This window comes from Pelodiscus sinensis, chromosome 17, assembly GCF_049634645.1.
Source record: "Pelodiscus sinensis isolate JC-2024 chromosome 17, ASM4963464v1, whole genome shotgun sequence".
NCBI lineage: Eukaryota > Metazoa > Chordata > Testudines > Trionychidae > Pelodiscus > Pelodiscus sinensis.
In genome coordinates, this window is record NC_134727.1 from 1,455,042 (window position 1) to 1,470,889 (window position 15,848).

The window sequence follows — 15,848 nt, forward strand, 5'->3', positions numbered from 1 at the left end:
GTCAGAGGAGAGCTCACTCAGCCCTTGATTACCTTTAAGTTGGCCAAAATCCCTGAGAGAAAAGTGTCAAAAATGTCACAAAAAACAATAGTGGTTGAAGAAGCTGGCTTTGTCTATATGCCTATTTTAGCTTCTGCTGTACGAGCATTTAAAGTGTGTAATAATATGTTAAATTGAATTCAAAATTCTCGCCAAAAAACAAATTCACACCACGACCAAATGACTAGAGAGGCGGAAGGTGTGGGTGGGTGATGCGGAAGTCAGGGAGGAGGAAAAGATATTCCTGTTTTGGATACATTCATTTTTCTTTAACATTTCCCTGATCTCTGACATTTCACCTTCAAACAGTAGCTATGCAACTCGCACCTCAAATAGATTACCTCGGCAGAACACCCTGCGTAGGTCACACAATTCCGCGACTGAGTTTATGAGAAATGCAAGTTGTAGTTTTTGTAATTTTCCTCTCACGAACTTCAAACTTCCCTTCCACGGATGAGAGACTGTTCACGGCGACCAATATCGCAATTTGATAAACGGTATTTTAGACAGGAAACAAACATTGGGGTAGATAAAAAGGCACTTAAGTAAAAGAATATGAGCCCGAAGATTATACAAGTGGAAACAAATAAATAAATAAATAGCGGAAAAGATTCCTACGTAAAACACAGAAATTTCTAGAAGCAATTAAAATAATTTTCAGACCAGTTCAAAAATAAACATTAAACAAGGTATTAATGTACAAAAAGTACCATGAGCACTCACCTCGCACACAGATTCCTTCCCCTCCTTTAGCTGGGAACTAACCTGAGAGTCCAGAAGGGACCCTCCGGCAGCGCTGGGCTCAGCGGGCACGGACGGTAGCAGAGGCCGGAGATACTTAAATTCGCTGGTGCCAGAGCCCGTGGTCAAGCAAACCTCGTAACAATAAGACTGAGGCAGAGTCCCGGCGCCACTCGTGTCCGCGGGGTTTGTGGGGAAGCTGGGCTCACAGTAGAAGTTCCTGGACGATGCCATGTACCGCTCCTGGCCCTGCCTCGCCTTGTACAGCCGGGTGGCGATCACTGTCACCACGGACAGCAGGAAAAGGAACGAAATGCAAGACAAAGCAATGACGAGATACAGGGTTAACGTGTCCTGCTGCCCCTCCTCTTGGGGCACATCCACGAGCTGCAGGTGGGCCTCCGAAAACCCGTCCACCAGGAGCACGTTCAGCGTGGAGGTGGTGGATCTGGGCGGGTCGCCGTTGTCTCTCACCAGCACGAGCAGTTTCTGTTTCACAGAGTCCGGGCTCGTTACCTGCCTGCTGGTTCTCACCTCCCCGCTCTGGCGCCCCACCGTGAAGAGACCGGGGTCCGTGGCCCTCAGTAGCTGGTAGGAAAGCCAGGAATTCTGGCCCGAGTCTCCGTCCACGGCCACCACCTTCGTCACCAGGTAACCCGGCCCCGCCGAGCGGGGCACCAGCTCACTGGCGGGGGAGCTGCTGTTCTGCAGGGGGTATAACAGGAAGGGCGCGTTGTCGTTTTCGTCCAAGATCACAACCCGGACGGTGGCTTCAGAGCTCAGCAGGGGGGACCCGCCATCCGCAGCGCGCACCCGCACCTGGAAATCCCTCGTTCGCTCATAATCCATGGATCGCAGCGCGTACACGTGGCCGCTGTCGGAGTTTATGGAGACGTAGGAGGAGAAGGGGAGGTCGCCCACGTCGCCAGGCAACGCCGAGTACGTCACTTTGGCATTCTGCTCGGTGTCCAGGTCCGCAGCGTGGACTGAGCCGATCAAGAGCCCCGGGAGGTTGTTCTCCTTCAGGTACATGACGTAGGACGGCTCGGTAAACACCGGCGGGTTGTCATTGACATCCGACAGCTGCACGCGGATCACCCTCTCCGAGGCGAGCCGAGGAGCGCCCCGGTCCGTGGCTGTGATGCTGATGTTATACTCGGCCACCGCCTCACGGTCCAGGGGCCCCCGTGTGACAAGCTCGTAATAGTTCTGCACAGTCGATTTCAAAGCGAAAGGGACATTGCCCGGAATGGAGCAGGCTGCTCTGCCGTTGTCCCCGGAGTCCCGGTCTCTCACACTGAACAAGGCCACCACGGTGCCCGGGGCGGAGTCCTCGGGGATGGTGCTGCTGAGGGTCGTCAGCGTCACCTCCGGGGCGTTGTCATTCCTGTCCTCGATCTCCACCAGCACTTTGCAGTGCGCAGAGAAACCGCCCCCGTCTGTGGCCTGAATTTCTATTTCATACTTTGTCGTTTGTTCATAATCAATTGTCCCCAGCACAGTGATTTCCCCGGTGGACGGATTGAGCTGAAATAACTCGAGGACTCGCTCAGGCACTTGCCCGTAGGAATAGGTGATTTCTGCGTTTGAGCCTTCATCCAAATCACTGGCCTCCACCCTGGTGACCAAGGTACCTCTAGGACTGTTCTCCGGTAACTGCGTCCTGTACACGGACTGGCTGAACTGGGGGAAGTTATCGTTGTTATCCAGCACACTGACGCGTATTTGGGCTGTGCCGGTTCGCTGTGGGAGTCCCCCATCTGCAGCGGTGAGAATCAGCATCAACTGCGCCTGCGCCTCCCGATCTAATTGTTTCTCCAGCAGAAGCTCCGCGTATTTGCTGCCGTCGCTGTGGGTTTGCACATCCAGACGAAAATGCTCATTAGAGCTGATTGCGTAGCTCTGGATGCCGTTTGTTCCTATGTCTGCATCTTGGGCCCTTTCCAGGGGGAAGCGGGTGTTTACGGGGATCTGTTCGGGCATTTTAAAAAGGAGCTCATTCTTAGAGAATTTCGGGGAATTGTCATTCACATCTTCGATCTGAACCTCCACTGGGTACAGCTGCAGTGGGTTTTCCAGCACAATTTCGAATTGCAGCACACACGGGTCACTCTGTCCGCACAGCTCCTCCCGGTCTATTTTCTCCTTTATTCTCACATCCCCGGACCGCGCGTTCAGCTCAAAATACTGCTTGGTGCTTTTAGAAACCAGCCGCGCCCTGCGAGCAGACAAGGTCCCTACGGCCACATTCAAATCCTTTGCGATATTAGCAACTAGCGACCCGCTTTTCTTCTCCTCCGGCACAGAATAGCGGCTCGTCCCGCCCTCCGCCAGGGACACCCACAGACACAGAGCGAAAGAGAGAACTTGCCTTGTCCTGGAGCGGTTCACCATTGCGCCAGCCAGGCCCACTCAGATCTAGATGCAGGCCTTGTTGCCAAGTCCCGGCAGCCGCTAAGTCGTTGTGCTGGACAGGAACCGATTTCACCTGAAGACTGATTGTAGCGATTCCAGCCGCGCTTTCCCTGTAATCCTTTGTCACCTGTTCCCGGCGCAGAGCCGCTGCCTTCCGTGGCATTCAGACGTCTGAGCGCAGCTTTGTTGTTGGACTTGTAAAACCTGCATTTTCAGCTTCGTCTTTGCCAATATCGCCACCTCGTGGCTTAACCAAAACAAGGCAGCCCAGTATTTTACAGAGAAAATGTATTGCTTGCAGTTATCTGCATGTCAAAGCTTTCCCTAATCAGTAGAAATTGAGGTTATAAAGTTGCACGGTACGAACTGTGAAATATGAAGGAAGGTTATTACCGTTTGGGGAAGCCAGTTTCAAAATTATTAAATAATAATTTGAATGGTAATCCGTACATACCCCATTTTCTTTCCTTATCTCCCAATATATTTATTCTTCACAGTAAATTAAATGTACGAACCACTAGAAGTGGATTCCTTCTACCACCGCTTGTCTTTTGTCCACGAGGTCAGTGATAGCTTGGAAATCATTAAACCTTTCTTATTAGGCTGCTCGAAAGGAAAACTGGGAAATTGGGGGAGCTAAAAAAACTAGATGCAACTACTGATAGACCTAATGTTTACGCCACCATCATATATCTAGTTGCCAGCAGGAAATCCTGACCTGGACTCTATATACGTATTTGAGAAACTGGGTCTACCATGGCATCTGAAAAAAGCAGGCCAGTAGCTTTCTCTCTATTTTTTCTCATATATTTTATGGCAATCCAGGCCAAAAAGAAAAAAACAAAAATCCCACAGAAACTGATATCAAAGAAATTACTAAGTATATAGGTAATATCCCATCGTATTCCTCTTCTGTACTTAGGTCGCTAAATTGTACATGTGCATTTGAAAACCAACCTAAAAGTAGTGAATTTAGCATCTCAGTAGCATATTGGGGCTATGACCATGGTCTTTCACAAAGTTTAGGTTTTGGTTAAAGGAAGATGCTCGTAATGGGCTTCATGATTTTTCTTCCCCAGTTTCAGTGCATCAATGAACAGATCTGTATCAGTGATCTGAAACAACTGGTTAGAAAGTCCAGAATTGTGACCAGAATCTCCATTTACAGCCATTATCTTGGTCACAATGGTATCTCGGTTTCTTTGCTTTGCAAATCATATTATTAATTGGAGAGTTGAAGGTCTGACAAAGGTACAAAATGAAGGGGCCATTGTCATGTTCATAAAAAAAACCACTGACAAAGACTTGTTGCATGAAAACATCTTCTCGATGCCATCAGCTGCCTCTATATCACTGGTATGCAAGTAACTAACTTCTTTCTCAGAAGTGTTGATTGGAATGGGGTCATAAACTGTACAAGCTGTAAAATGATGGTGAGTTCATAGGATGTAAGTAAACATTGTCTCTTCCTCCAATGAGCACTTCCCTCATCAAAACCTCAACCACTGTTAGCTTTTCACTTTGTAAGTGTTTGATGGACATATAAAGTGTAGTTTACATTTTCGTAAGATATTTGTATGATACTTTAGTGTTTCCTGATCTCCCTCCTTTCGCATTCACACAGTAGCCCTGCAACTCACATATCTTCCTAATTACCGTCGGTAAACACTACTGAAGACGCAAGGATAGATTCAGATTCTTTGTAACATTTTGCATGCCATAGAGTGTTCTGCAGAGGGCTTTAGGTCACACAGTGTCCCTATCTTGGTGTTCTTGAATAAATAAACAATTACTTCTTTGATTTCCCATTGAGAAGGTTCAACATTCCTTTGCAAAGTTGACAGACCCTGCATAGATTGCTAATGGTGTTTTAGAGAAGCAAATAGTATATGAATACCTAAATAAAAGTTCTGAAGTATAACTGTATAAGCTTGAACATCATAGAAGTGAGACACATGTAAAAACTACAGGGAAAGATCCCGAGTAAATATGACTAGATACTTGTGGATATAATCGTAGGCCTTATCTACTCTCAAGGGTGATTCCCCACTCTGAGAGGATGAATGCAAAAGTGGGGGCCCGCAAATGTACCTCAAAACCTTATCTCTCCAGGCTTTGGTATAAAACTTCTCCCCAAAATCGTAAAAACCTAGATTTTGGGGATAAAAATCTGATGCCACCATCAAGTGCTTTTGAACCCAAAACCAGGGGTGGACACTTGAACCCAACCCCAGGGCACCCCAAGCTCTTTTCTGCAAAGAGGTTGAAAAACAAAGAGAAATGATGAACTGCAGGCTGTGGTTGCTGCCCTCTAGTTAGAGGCTGTGATGGCGCGTTGGGGGTCCCCCGTCTCCTGCACCCCGAAATGGCACAAACAGACTCCACCAGCCAGTGGAATTGAGGGTGGTTTATTGCTCCTCCAGGATACAGCACAGCACAGATGTAATCTGGTTACAGGAACTGGGGCTAAGAGGCCTCAGTGCCCCCCTTGAGATAGGGGAGTCCCAGCCCCCCTCCCCAGCTCCTTCTCCCCTGCTTTCCAGACAGGAACTAACCAACTCCCTTCCAGCCCTGCCCCCCAGCCAGGGCAGCATTCCACCTTCCTTTGTTCCTCTCCATGGGGGGGGCCGGCCACTGGTTTGCATAGTGACTCATCCTGTTTTGCTGGGTCGTGTTACCCACAGCAGCCAGTGGGGGTTACCCCAGAGCCAGCAGCATAGAAACCAGCCAGGTACCCCCACTACGTCACAGAGGCATTCAGATATCCACAGACAGATTTTCCAGGACACAGAAGTGAATCAATACCAGGTTAATAAAAAAGGAACTTTTATTATAAAAACAATACTCCTGTTACAAGCATAATTTGATAGGCTAAATTGTAACAGCCACCAATTAATACAATTATAGAGAATCTCATGAGCCAAAGCTTAGTTACAACAGAGAGGAAAACCCATTTCTAACAGCACAGACATCAGATCCAAAGTCCCACACAGAAAACAATAAAACCTGATGGATTTATCTAAGATTTACCCTACTTACACATTATGAAGAGTCTTTTTCTTGGAGAGAGAGACATGTCTTCTGTCTCCCTACGTATCTAGAGCAAACGGGCCAGAGACAAAGGAGGGAAAAACCCAAAATTCCTTTATCTCAGTTTGAAATCCCTATCTGCATTTCTATTGGCTGACTGCTACTTGGCTAGCTACAGTTCACCCCTTAATCCACAGGCTGCTGACCATCCCTCATGACCATGACATCTACACTACAGAGTTTTGTGAAAAAAGTTATAATACTACAAGTAAACTGACATTGCATGTGCACACTAAGTTCCTTACGTGAGCGGAACACAACCACACTCCTAATCCTTACCTAGACACAGACAGCACTTCACTAGGGGGAATCATACCACCGTACAACTAGCTCTAGGGTGTTTCAAAATGGCTGGCAGGACAGATGCAGTAACATATTGTGCAAGTTTCTCACCTTCATCTGCCCAGTGGTATCCTATCAGATTGCCACTTCTCTTCGACCGAAGTCTATGTAGGAGGAGAAAAAGGAGAACGCGTTCAAGGGAGTTTGTCTGGGAAACAGACAGTGACATTGTGGGCCAAGAATATGCTGGCAGGCTCTGTCAGTTCAGGCACCAGCCTAAGAACCAGTATGGCAGGGAGAGGAATAAACCAAAGAGCCATCAGAGCTGCACAGAACAGCAGTCTCTCATGTCCTTCCCTGCAGCCATCGGCTCTCCCTTCGCGGGGATCTATTCCTAGAACGAGAGAGGGCAGCCCTCGACATAAATGGTTCTGACTGTTTTGAAATAGTTTCCAGAGTATCACAAATATTCAAAGAAGGGATTAATGTACAAGGAGTAACATGAGCACTCACCTCGCACACAGATTCCTTCCCCTCCTCTAGCTGGAAGTTGAGCTGAGAATCCAGAACCGACCCTTCGGCAGCGCTGGGCTCAGCGGGCACGGTCGGTAGCAGCGGCCGGAGATACTTAAATTCGCTGGTGCCAGAGCCCGTGGTCAAGCAAACCTCGTAACAATAAGACTGAGGCAGAGTCCCGGCGCCACTCGTGTCCGCGGGGTTTGTGGGGAAGCTGGGCTCACAATAGAAGTTCCTGGACGATGCCATGTACCGCTCTTGGCCCTGCCTCGCCTTGTACAGCCGGGTGGCGATCACTGTCACCACGGACAGCAGGAAAAGGAACGAAATGCAAGACAAAGCAATGACGAGATACAGGGTTAACGTGTCCTGCTGCCCCTCCTCTTGGGGCACATCCACGAGCTGCAGGTGGGCCTCCGAAAACCCGTCCACCAGGAGCACGTTCAGCGTGGAGGTGGTGGATCTGGGCGGGTCGCCGTTGTCTCTCACCAGCACGAGCAGTTTCTGTTTCACAGAGTCCGGGCTCGTTACCGGCCTGCTGGTTCTCACCTCCCCGCTCTGGAGCCCCACCGTGAAGAGACCGGGGTCCGTGGCTCTCAGCAGCTGGTAGGAAAGCCAAGAATTCTGGCCCGAGTCTCCGTCCACGGCCACCACCTTCGTCACCAGGTAACCCGGCCCCGCCGAGCGGGGCACCAGCTCACTGGCGGGGGAGCTGCTATTCTGCAGAGGGTATAACAGGAAGGGCGCGTTGTCGTTTTCGTCCAAGACCACAACCCGGACGGTGGCTTCAGAGCTCAGCGGGGGGGACCCGCCATCCGCAGCGCGCACCCGCACCTCGAAATCCCTCGTTCGCTCATAATCCATGGATCGCAGCGCATACACGTGGCCGCTGTCGGAGTTTATGGAGACGTAGGACGAAAAGGGGAGGTCGCCCACGTCGCCAGGCAACGCCGAGTACGTCACTTTGGCATTCTGCTCGGTGTCCAGGTCCGCAGCGTGGACAGAGCCGATCAAGAGCCCCGGGAGGTTGTTCTCCTTCAGGTACATGACGTAGGACTGCTCGGTAAACACCGGCGGGTTGTCATTGACATCCGACAGCTGCACGCGGATCACCCTCTCCGAGGCGAGCCGGGGAGCGCCCCGGTCCGTGGCTGTGATGCTGATGTTATACCCGGCCACCGCCTCGCGGTCCAGGGGCCCCCGTGTGACAAGCTCGTAATAGTTCTGCACAGTCGATTTCAAAGCGAAAGGGACATTGCCCGGAATGGAGCAGGCTGCTCTGCCGTTGTCCCCGGAGTCCCGGTCTCTCACACTGAACAAGGCCACCACGGTGCCCGGGGCGGAGTCCTCGGGGATGGTGCTGCTGAGGGACGTCAGCGTCACCTCCGGGGCGTTGTCATTCATGTCCTCGATCTCCACCAGCACTTTGCAGTGAGCATATAGACCCCCGCCGTCTGTGGCCTGAATTTCCATTTCATACATTGTCGCTTCTTCATAATCAACTGTCCCCAGCAGAGTGATTTCCCCGGTGGACGGATTGAGCTGAAATAACTCGAGGACTCTCTCAGGCACCTGCCGGTATGAATACGCGATTTCTGCATTTGAGCCTTCATCCAAATCACTGGCCTCCACCCTCGTGACCAAGGTACCTCTAGGACTGTTCTCCGGTAACTGCGCCCTGTACACGGACTGGCTGAACTGGGGGAAGTTATCGTTAACATCCAGCACACTGACGCGTATTTGGGCTGTGCCGGTTCTCTGTGGGCGGCCCCCATCTGCAGCTGTGAGAATCAGCATCAACTGCGCCTGCGCCTCCCGATCTAATTGTTTCTCGAGCAGAAGCTCCGCGTATTTGCTTCCGTCGCTGTGGGTTTGCACATCCAGACGGAAATGCTCATTAGAGCTGATTGCGTAGCTCTGGATGCCGTTTGTTGCTATGTCCGAATCTTGAGCCCTTTCCAGGGGGAAGCGGGTGTTTAGGGGGATCTGTTCAGGAAGCTCCAAAGTGAATTCGCTCTTGGAGAATTTCGGGGAATTGTCATTCACATCTTCGATCTGCACCTCCACTGGGTACAGCTGCAGTGGGTTTTCCAGCACAATTTCGAATTGCAGCACACACGGGTCACTCTGTCCGCACAGCTCCTCCCGGTCTATTTTCTCCTTTATTCTCACATCCCCGGACCGCGCGTTCAGCTCAAAATACTGCCTGGTGCTTTTAGAAACCAGCCGCGCCCTGCGAGCAGACAAGGTCCCTACGGCCACATTCAAATCCTTTGCGATATTAGCAACTAGCGACCCGCTTTTCTTCTCCTCCGGCACAGAATAGCGGCTCGTCCCGCCCTCCGCCAGGGAAACGCACAGACACAGAGCGAAAGAGAGAACTTGCCTTGTCCTGGAGCGATTCGCCATTGCGCCAGCCAGGCCCAGTCAGATCTGGAGACAGGCTTTGTTGCCAAGCCCCGGTAGCCGCTCAGTTGTTGTGCTGGACAGGAACAGATTTCACCAGTATACTGTTTGTAGCGATTCCAGCCGCGCTTTCCCTGTAATCTTTTGTCACCCCTTCCCGGCTCAGAGCCGCTTCCTTCTGTGGCATTCAGATGTCTGAGCGCAGCTCCCCACTGAGAGCTGATGAACTCGGAGAAGCTGATTTTTCAGCTCCATCTTTGCCAATATCGCCACCTCGTGGCTCAGCTAAATTAAGGCAGCCCAATATTTTGGAATGAAAATTTATTGCGTGCAATTGTTTTCTACATGGCAAAGCTTTCCCTATTTAGTACAAGTTGTGTCTATAAAATTGCACTCTGAGAATTGGGAAATGTGAAGGAAGGCTATTATTGTTTGGAGGAGATAAGATAGTTGCAAAATAATAAAATAGTAAATTAAATTGTGATTTTTCACATTTTCTTCTCTTTGTCTAGTTCCTTTATTCCTCACAGCTAAGCAAGTAAACGAGTCCCTAAAAGTCGATCCCCTCTGCCACCACTTCTCTTTTGTCCATGAGGTCAGCGATAGCTTGGAAATCTCTAGGTCCTGTGGTTCCCTTGCTGAGCAGAGTGTGCACAAGAAAAACTCTAAAACTGAAGGACAACTAAGCTAGAACTAGTAAGGAATCTAGAGGTTCAGCAAACATGTAAAGGGAGTCGCTAAGAAGAGATCCAGTTCTGGCCTCTACATAATCATTGGAAAAACTGGCTCCCATGGCAACTGAAAGAAGCAAGTCAGTATCTTCATTCCGATTTTCTTGTTTTATACATTTTATGGCAATAGAGGCCAAACAAACAAACAATGGCTCAAATGAAATTGAAACTAAATAGATTACTAAGAATATAAATAATATACTTAACATCCCATTACATTCCTCTTCCGTGGTTCTGTCGCTGAACGAATGTGCGCTCCTTAAAACCCAGCCAATCAGAGTGAAATTAGCATCGCAGTAGCGGATTGGGACAGTGAGCATTGTCTGTAACAATATTTAGTCTTTGCCAGAAGAAGTCATTCTCCATACATTTTATCCCTAGTTTCAGTCTGCCAGTGAACAGATCTTGATGAGTGGCCTGCAACAGTTGGTAAGAAAGAGAAGAATTCTGGCCACAATCTCCATTTACAGCCACAACTTTGGTCACGAAGTACTGGGGTTTCTTTGCTCTGGGAACCAGGTTATTAAATGATGAGGTCATATTCTGAAGACAGCACAAAATGATGGGACCATTGCCATTTTAACCAAATAACAAATTGGACAATTACTTGCTGTATTGAATAATCCTCTTTGCCATCTGCTGCCGCTCTACCACGGTGTGTATGTAACACGGTACTTTCTCATAAGTGTTCATTGCTATCAGGTCATAAACTCCAGGAGCTGTAAAATGGACGACGAGTTCAGAGGATTTAAATAAACATTGACTCTTCTTCGGATGAGTTCCTCCCTCATCGAAACCTCAGACGCTGCTGGTTTGTCACACTGCACAAGGTTACATAGATACATAAAGTGCACTTGACACTTCATTAGATACTTCCATTTTACTTTAATGCTTCCCTGATCTGTCTCATTTCCCATTCATGCAAAAACACTGCAACTCACACCTCATCCAGAGTACTCTGTGAAAACACGACTGAAGAAGCCGGGGCAGACAGATTTTTTGCAACATTTCAGATTCTATAGACTAATCTACAGGGGTTTCTAATTCACATACTTCCCCTGCACTTGAGTTAATGAAACAAACAAACAATTCCTTTTTAAATTTTCCCCTGAAAAGCTTCAACCTTCCTCAGCAAAAATCACAAACCCGGCACATAGTCCACTATCCCAGTTTGAAAAATGGTCTTTTAGACAGGATAAAAACATAGGGATACATAAAGAAATGTTCTTAAATGGAAATGATTTAGCTTGAATATCATCTGAGTGAACTACAGAAAAAGATCCCTGCAAACATCACAAGACATTTATGGAAGCAAACTTCGGCCTTCTTCACACAACATAGTTTTCAGGGGAAAAGTTATGACACTTCAACTAAACAGTACTGCATGACCACATTAGACTATACTATGTGATCAGAACTCATCCACAGCAGAGCTCTTACATGGACACAGCGAACAATAAACTGTGAGCATTGCCATCTCTAGCGGGGTGCGTGGCCTAAGTCAACCCGTTCCCCAGTGCCACAGGAGCGGGGCTTGGGATCACAAATTCTCTGCTCCACCTCTGCTCTGTCCCAACCCAGAGCAACTCCCAACTCCGTCCCTTCACCAAACTCCACTCCTTTCTGCCCCTTCACGGCTGCTTCCCGCACTATTCCGCCCTCCCTTGTTCCCTCCTCTGTTCAACACAAGCCACTGGACTGTCCGGCGTCTGGTCGAGCGTGTCAGCAGGAGTCTCACATCCCCCCAAAACCTACCATGGTGGCAGGACCCAGAGAAGGTTGGCAGACTGCGCTCTATTCCTCCCCTCTCTCGGAGCCTGCTGCACTCGGTGGGTTCTGGATGTTGGTTTCCATGGAGAAGCCCAGGGCAATAGGTGGGAAGATGGCAGTGGGACGGAGCACGCTCCAGAGTCACTCCGGATCCCATTGTTGCGATGAGAGTTTGGGTGGGGGAGGGAAGAGGAGAGGGCGATCTGTATTCCTAGCGGCAGAGAGAGCAGCATCCCAAATTCATGGTTTTGAATTCCTGCCAAGCAGTTTTCACTGCAATACCAACAAACACGCTCAAAATCTCATATTAAAATACGAATGGAGTAACATGAGCACTCACCTCGCTCAGAGATTCCTTCCCCTTCTCTACATGGGAACTGGCCTGAGAGTCGAAAACGGAGTCCCCTGCAGCACTGAGCTCAGCGGGCCCAGACGGTAGCAGCGGCCGGAGATACTTAAATTCGCTGGTGCCAGAGCCCGTGCTCAAGCAAACCTCGTAACAATAAGACTGAGGCAGAGTCCCGGCGCCACTCGTGTCCGCGGGGTTTGTGGGGAAGCTGGGCTCACAATAGAAGTTCCTGGACGATGCCATGTACCGCTCCTGGCCCTGCCTCGCCTTGTACAGCCGGGTGGCGATCACTGTCACCACGGACAGCAGGAAAAGGAACGAAATGCAAGACAAAGCAATGACGAGATACAGGGTTAACGTGTCCTGCTGCCCCTCCTCTTGGGGCACATCCACGAGCTGCAGGTGGGCCTCCGAAAACCCGTCCACCAGGAGCACGTTCAGCGTGGAGGTGGTGGATCTGGGCGGGTCGCCGTTGTCTCTCACCAGCACGAGCAGTTTCTGTTTCACAGAGTCCGGGCTCGTTACCGGCCTGCTGGTTCTCACCTCCCCGCTCTGGAGCCCCACCGTGAAGAGACCGGGGTCCGTGGCCCTCAGCAGCTGGTAGGAAAGCCAAGAATTCTGGCCCGAGTCTCCGTCCACGGCCACCACCTTCGTCACCAGGTAACCCGGCCCCGCCGAGCGGGGCACCAACTCACTGGCGGGGGAGCTGCTGTTCTGCAGAGGGTATAACAGGAAGGGCGCGTTGTCGTTTTCGTCCAAGATCACAACCCGGACGGTGGCTTCAGAGCTCAGCGGGGGGGACCCGCCATCCGCAGCGCGCACCCGCACCTCGAAATCCCTCGTTCGCTCATAATCCATGGATCGCAGCGCGTACACGTGGCCGCTGTCGGAGTTTATGGAGACGTAGGAGGAGAAGGGGAGGTCGCCCACGTCGCCAGGCAACGCCGAGTACGTCACTTTGGCATTCTGCTCGGTGTCCAGGTCCGCAGCGTGGACTGAGCCGATCAAGAGCCCCGGGAGGTTGTTCTCCTTCAGGTACATGACGTAGGACGGCTCGGTAAACACCGGCGGGTTGTCATTGACATCCGACAGCTGCACGCGGATTACCCTCTCCGAGGCGAGCCGGGGAGCGCCCCGGTCCGTGGCTGTGATGCTGATGTTATACTCGGCCACCGCCTCACGGTCCAGGGGCCCCCGTGTGACAAGCTCGTAATAGTTCTGCACAGTCGATTTCAAAGCGAAAGGAACATTGCCCGGAATGGAGCAGGCTGCTCTGCCGTTGTCCCCGGAGTCCCGGTCTCTCACACTGAACAAGGCCACCACGGTGCCCGGGGCGGAGTCCTCGGGGATGGTGCTGCTGAGGGACGTCAGCGTCACCTCCGGGGCGTTGTCATTCATGTCCTCGATCTCCACCAGCACTTTGCAGTGCGCATATAGGCCCCCGCCGTCTGTGGCCTGAATGTTTATCTCATAGCTGGTTGTTTCTTCATAGTCAATCAACCCCAGCACAGTGATTTCCCCAGTGGACGGATTGAGCTGAAATAACTCCAGGATTTTGTCAGGCACCTGCCCGTAGGAATAGCTGATTTTTGCATTTGAGCCTTGATCCAAGTCACTGGCCTCCACCCTGTTGACCAAGGTACCTCTAGGACTGTTCTCCGGTAACTGCGCCCTGTACACGGACTGGCTGAACTGGGGGAAATTATCGTTAACATCCAGCACACTGACGCGTATTTGGGCTGTGCCGGTTCGCTGTGGGCGGCCCCCATCTGCAGCGGTGAGAATCAGCATCAACTGCGCCTGCGCCTCGCGATCTAATTGTTTCTCGAGCACAAGCTCCGCGTATTTGCTGCCGTCGCTGTGGGTTTGCACATCCAGACGGAAATGCTTGTTAGAGCTGATTGCGTAGCTCTGGATGCCGTTTGTTCCTATGTCCGAATCTTGGGCTCCTTCCAAAGGGAAGCGGGAGTTTACGGGAATCTGTTCAGGCGCCTCCAAAGTGAATTCACTCTTGGAGAATTTCGGGGAATTGTCATTCACATCTTCGATCTGCACCTCCACTGGGTACAGCTGCAGTGGGTTTTCCAGCACAATTTCGAATTGCAGCACACACGGGTCACTCTGTCCGCACAGCTCCTCCCGGTCTATTTTCTCCTTTATTCTCACATCCCCGGACCGCGCGTTCAGCTCAAAATACGGCCTGGTGCTTTTAGAAACCAGCCGCGCCCTGCGAGCAGACAAGATCCCTACGGCCACATTCAAATCCTTTGCGATATTAGCAACTAGCGACCCGCTTTTCTTCTCCTCCGGCACAGAATAGCGGCTCGTCCCGCCCTCCGCCAGGGACACCCACAGACACAGAGCGAAAGAGAGAACTTGCCTTGTCCTGGAGCGATTCGCCATTGCGCCAGCCAGGCCCAGTCACATCTGAACACAGGCCCCGCTGCCGAGCCGCGGCAACCGCTCAGATGTTTTGCTACACTGTATGCGATTTCTCCTGAAGACTGACTCTGTTCGTATTGATTCCAGCCACGCTTTTCCTGTAATCCTTAACACAGTTCCCGGCGCAGAGCCGCTGCCTTCAGTGGCATTCAGACGTCTGAGCGCAGCTCCCCTCTGAATGTTGACGGACCCGTAAAAGCTGATTTTAGCTCCTTATTTGCCAATACCGCCACCTCGTGGCTCAGCTACAATTAAGCAGCCCATAATTCTACAGTGAAAATGTATTTCGCCCTGTTAGCATTTGTATGGCAAAGCGTTCTCTTTTCAGTACTTTCTGTGGTTCTAGAATTGCACTTTAACAACCGTGAAATAAGAATCAAGGTTATTTGCGTTTGGAGGAGATAGAGTTGCAAAATAATAAAATATATATTGAATTGCGATTCTTCCACACCATATTTTCTTCTCTCACCTCCCAAGACTTTTATTCCTCAGAGCTAAGATAGTAAACGAGTCCCTAAAGTCTCTCCCCGCCCCGCCCACCCCCCTCCCCCGCCAAGCCACTGCTTTTCTTTATCCTGGAGATCAGCGATAGCCTAGAAAGATCTAAGTCCCACATTTCCCTTGCTTATTAGGGTGTACAAAAGGAAAACTGGGAAACTGAGGGCTCATAAAGTAGAGGTGAGAGACCCAGGGTTAAACTAACATCGTATAACTAACTAGTTGTGGAAAAGAGATCCAGTCCCCGCCAGTACAGTTACTTGAATAACTGGGTTTCCCAGCATGGCAACTGAAAGAAGCAAAACAGTAATTTTCTCTCTATTTTCCTATTTTATGTAATTTATGGGAATAGGGGCTAAAGAGAAACAAGCAAAAATCCCAATTAAATGTAAGACTAAGAAATTACTAAGAACATATTTAATCACCCAGCTCTTTCCTCTTTCATAGTTATGTCACTGAATTGCATACGTCAGCCATGGGCCACCTACACTAGTGAGTGGGCCCCTAAGTGGACCTCCTTCATTCAGTGGGCCACAAGTTTGTCACAATCCCATAGGGTAGGTTTTCCA

The 15,848-nt window shown here is 50.2% G+C and overlaps 1 protein-coding gene across 9 annotated transcripts in view; it reads right to left on the reverse strand.

The window, feature by feature from the left end:
* Window positions 1-15,848, reverse strand: part of LOC102444674 (protocadherin beta-16-like) — a 46,964-nt gene that overhangs the window by 15,259 nt on the left and 15,857 nt on the right. The window contains exons 1-2 of one of the 9 annotated variants that reach the window (XM_075900035.1): window positions 7,081-10,187; window positions 6,679-6,731 (exon numbers count right to left, since the gene is read on the reverse strand). The exons of 4 other annotated variants lie outside the window; for them this stretch is intronic. In XM_075900035.1, coding sequence (XP_075756150.1) covers window positions 6,681-6,731; window positions 7,081-9,492 — 2,463 coding nt within the window. In that variant the 5' untranslated portion in view covers window positions 9,493-10,187 and the 3' untranslated portion in view covers window positions 6,679-6,680. Of the gene's footprint in view, window positions 1-762; window positions 3,705-6,678; window positions 6,732-7,080; window positions 10,188-12,330; window positions 15,255-15,848 lie in introns of those variants that run through there. 4 more of the 9 variants (XM_075900027.1, XM_075900031.1, XM_075900033.1 and 1 more) reach the window with 4 other exon arrangements.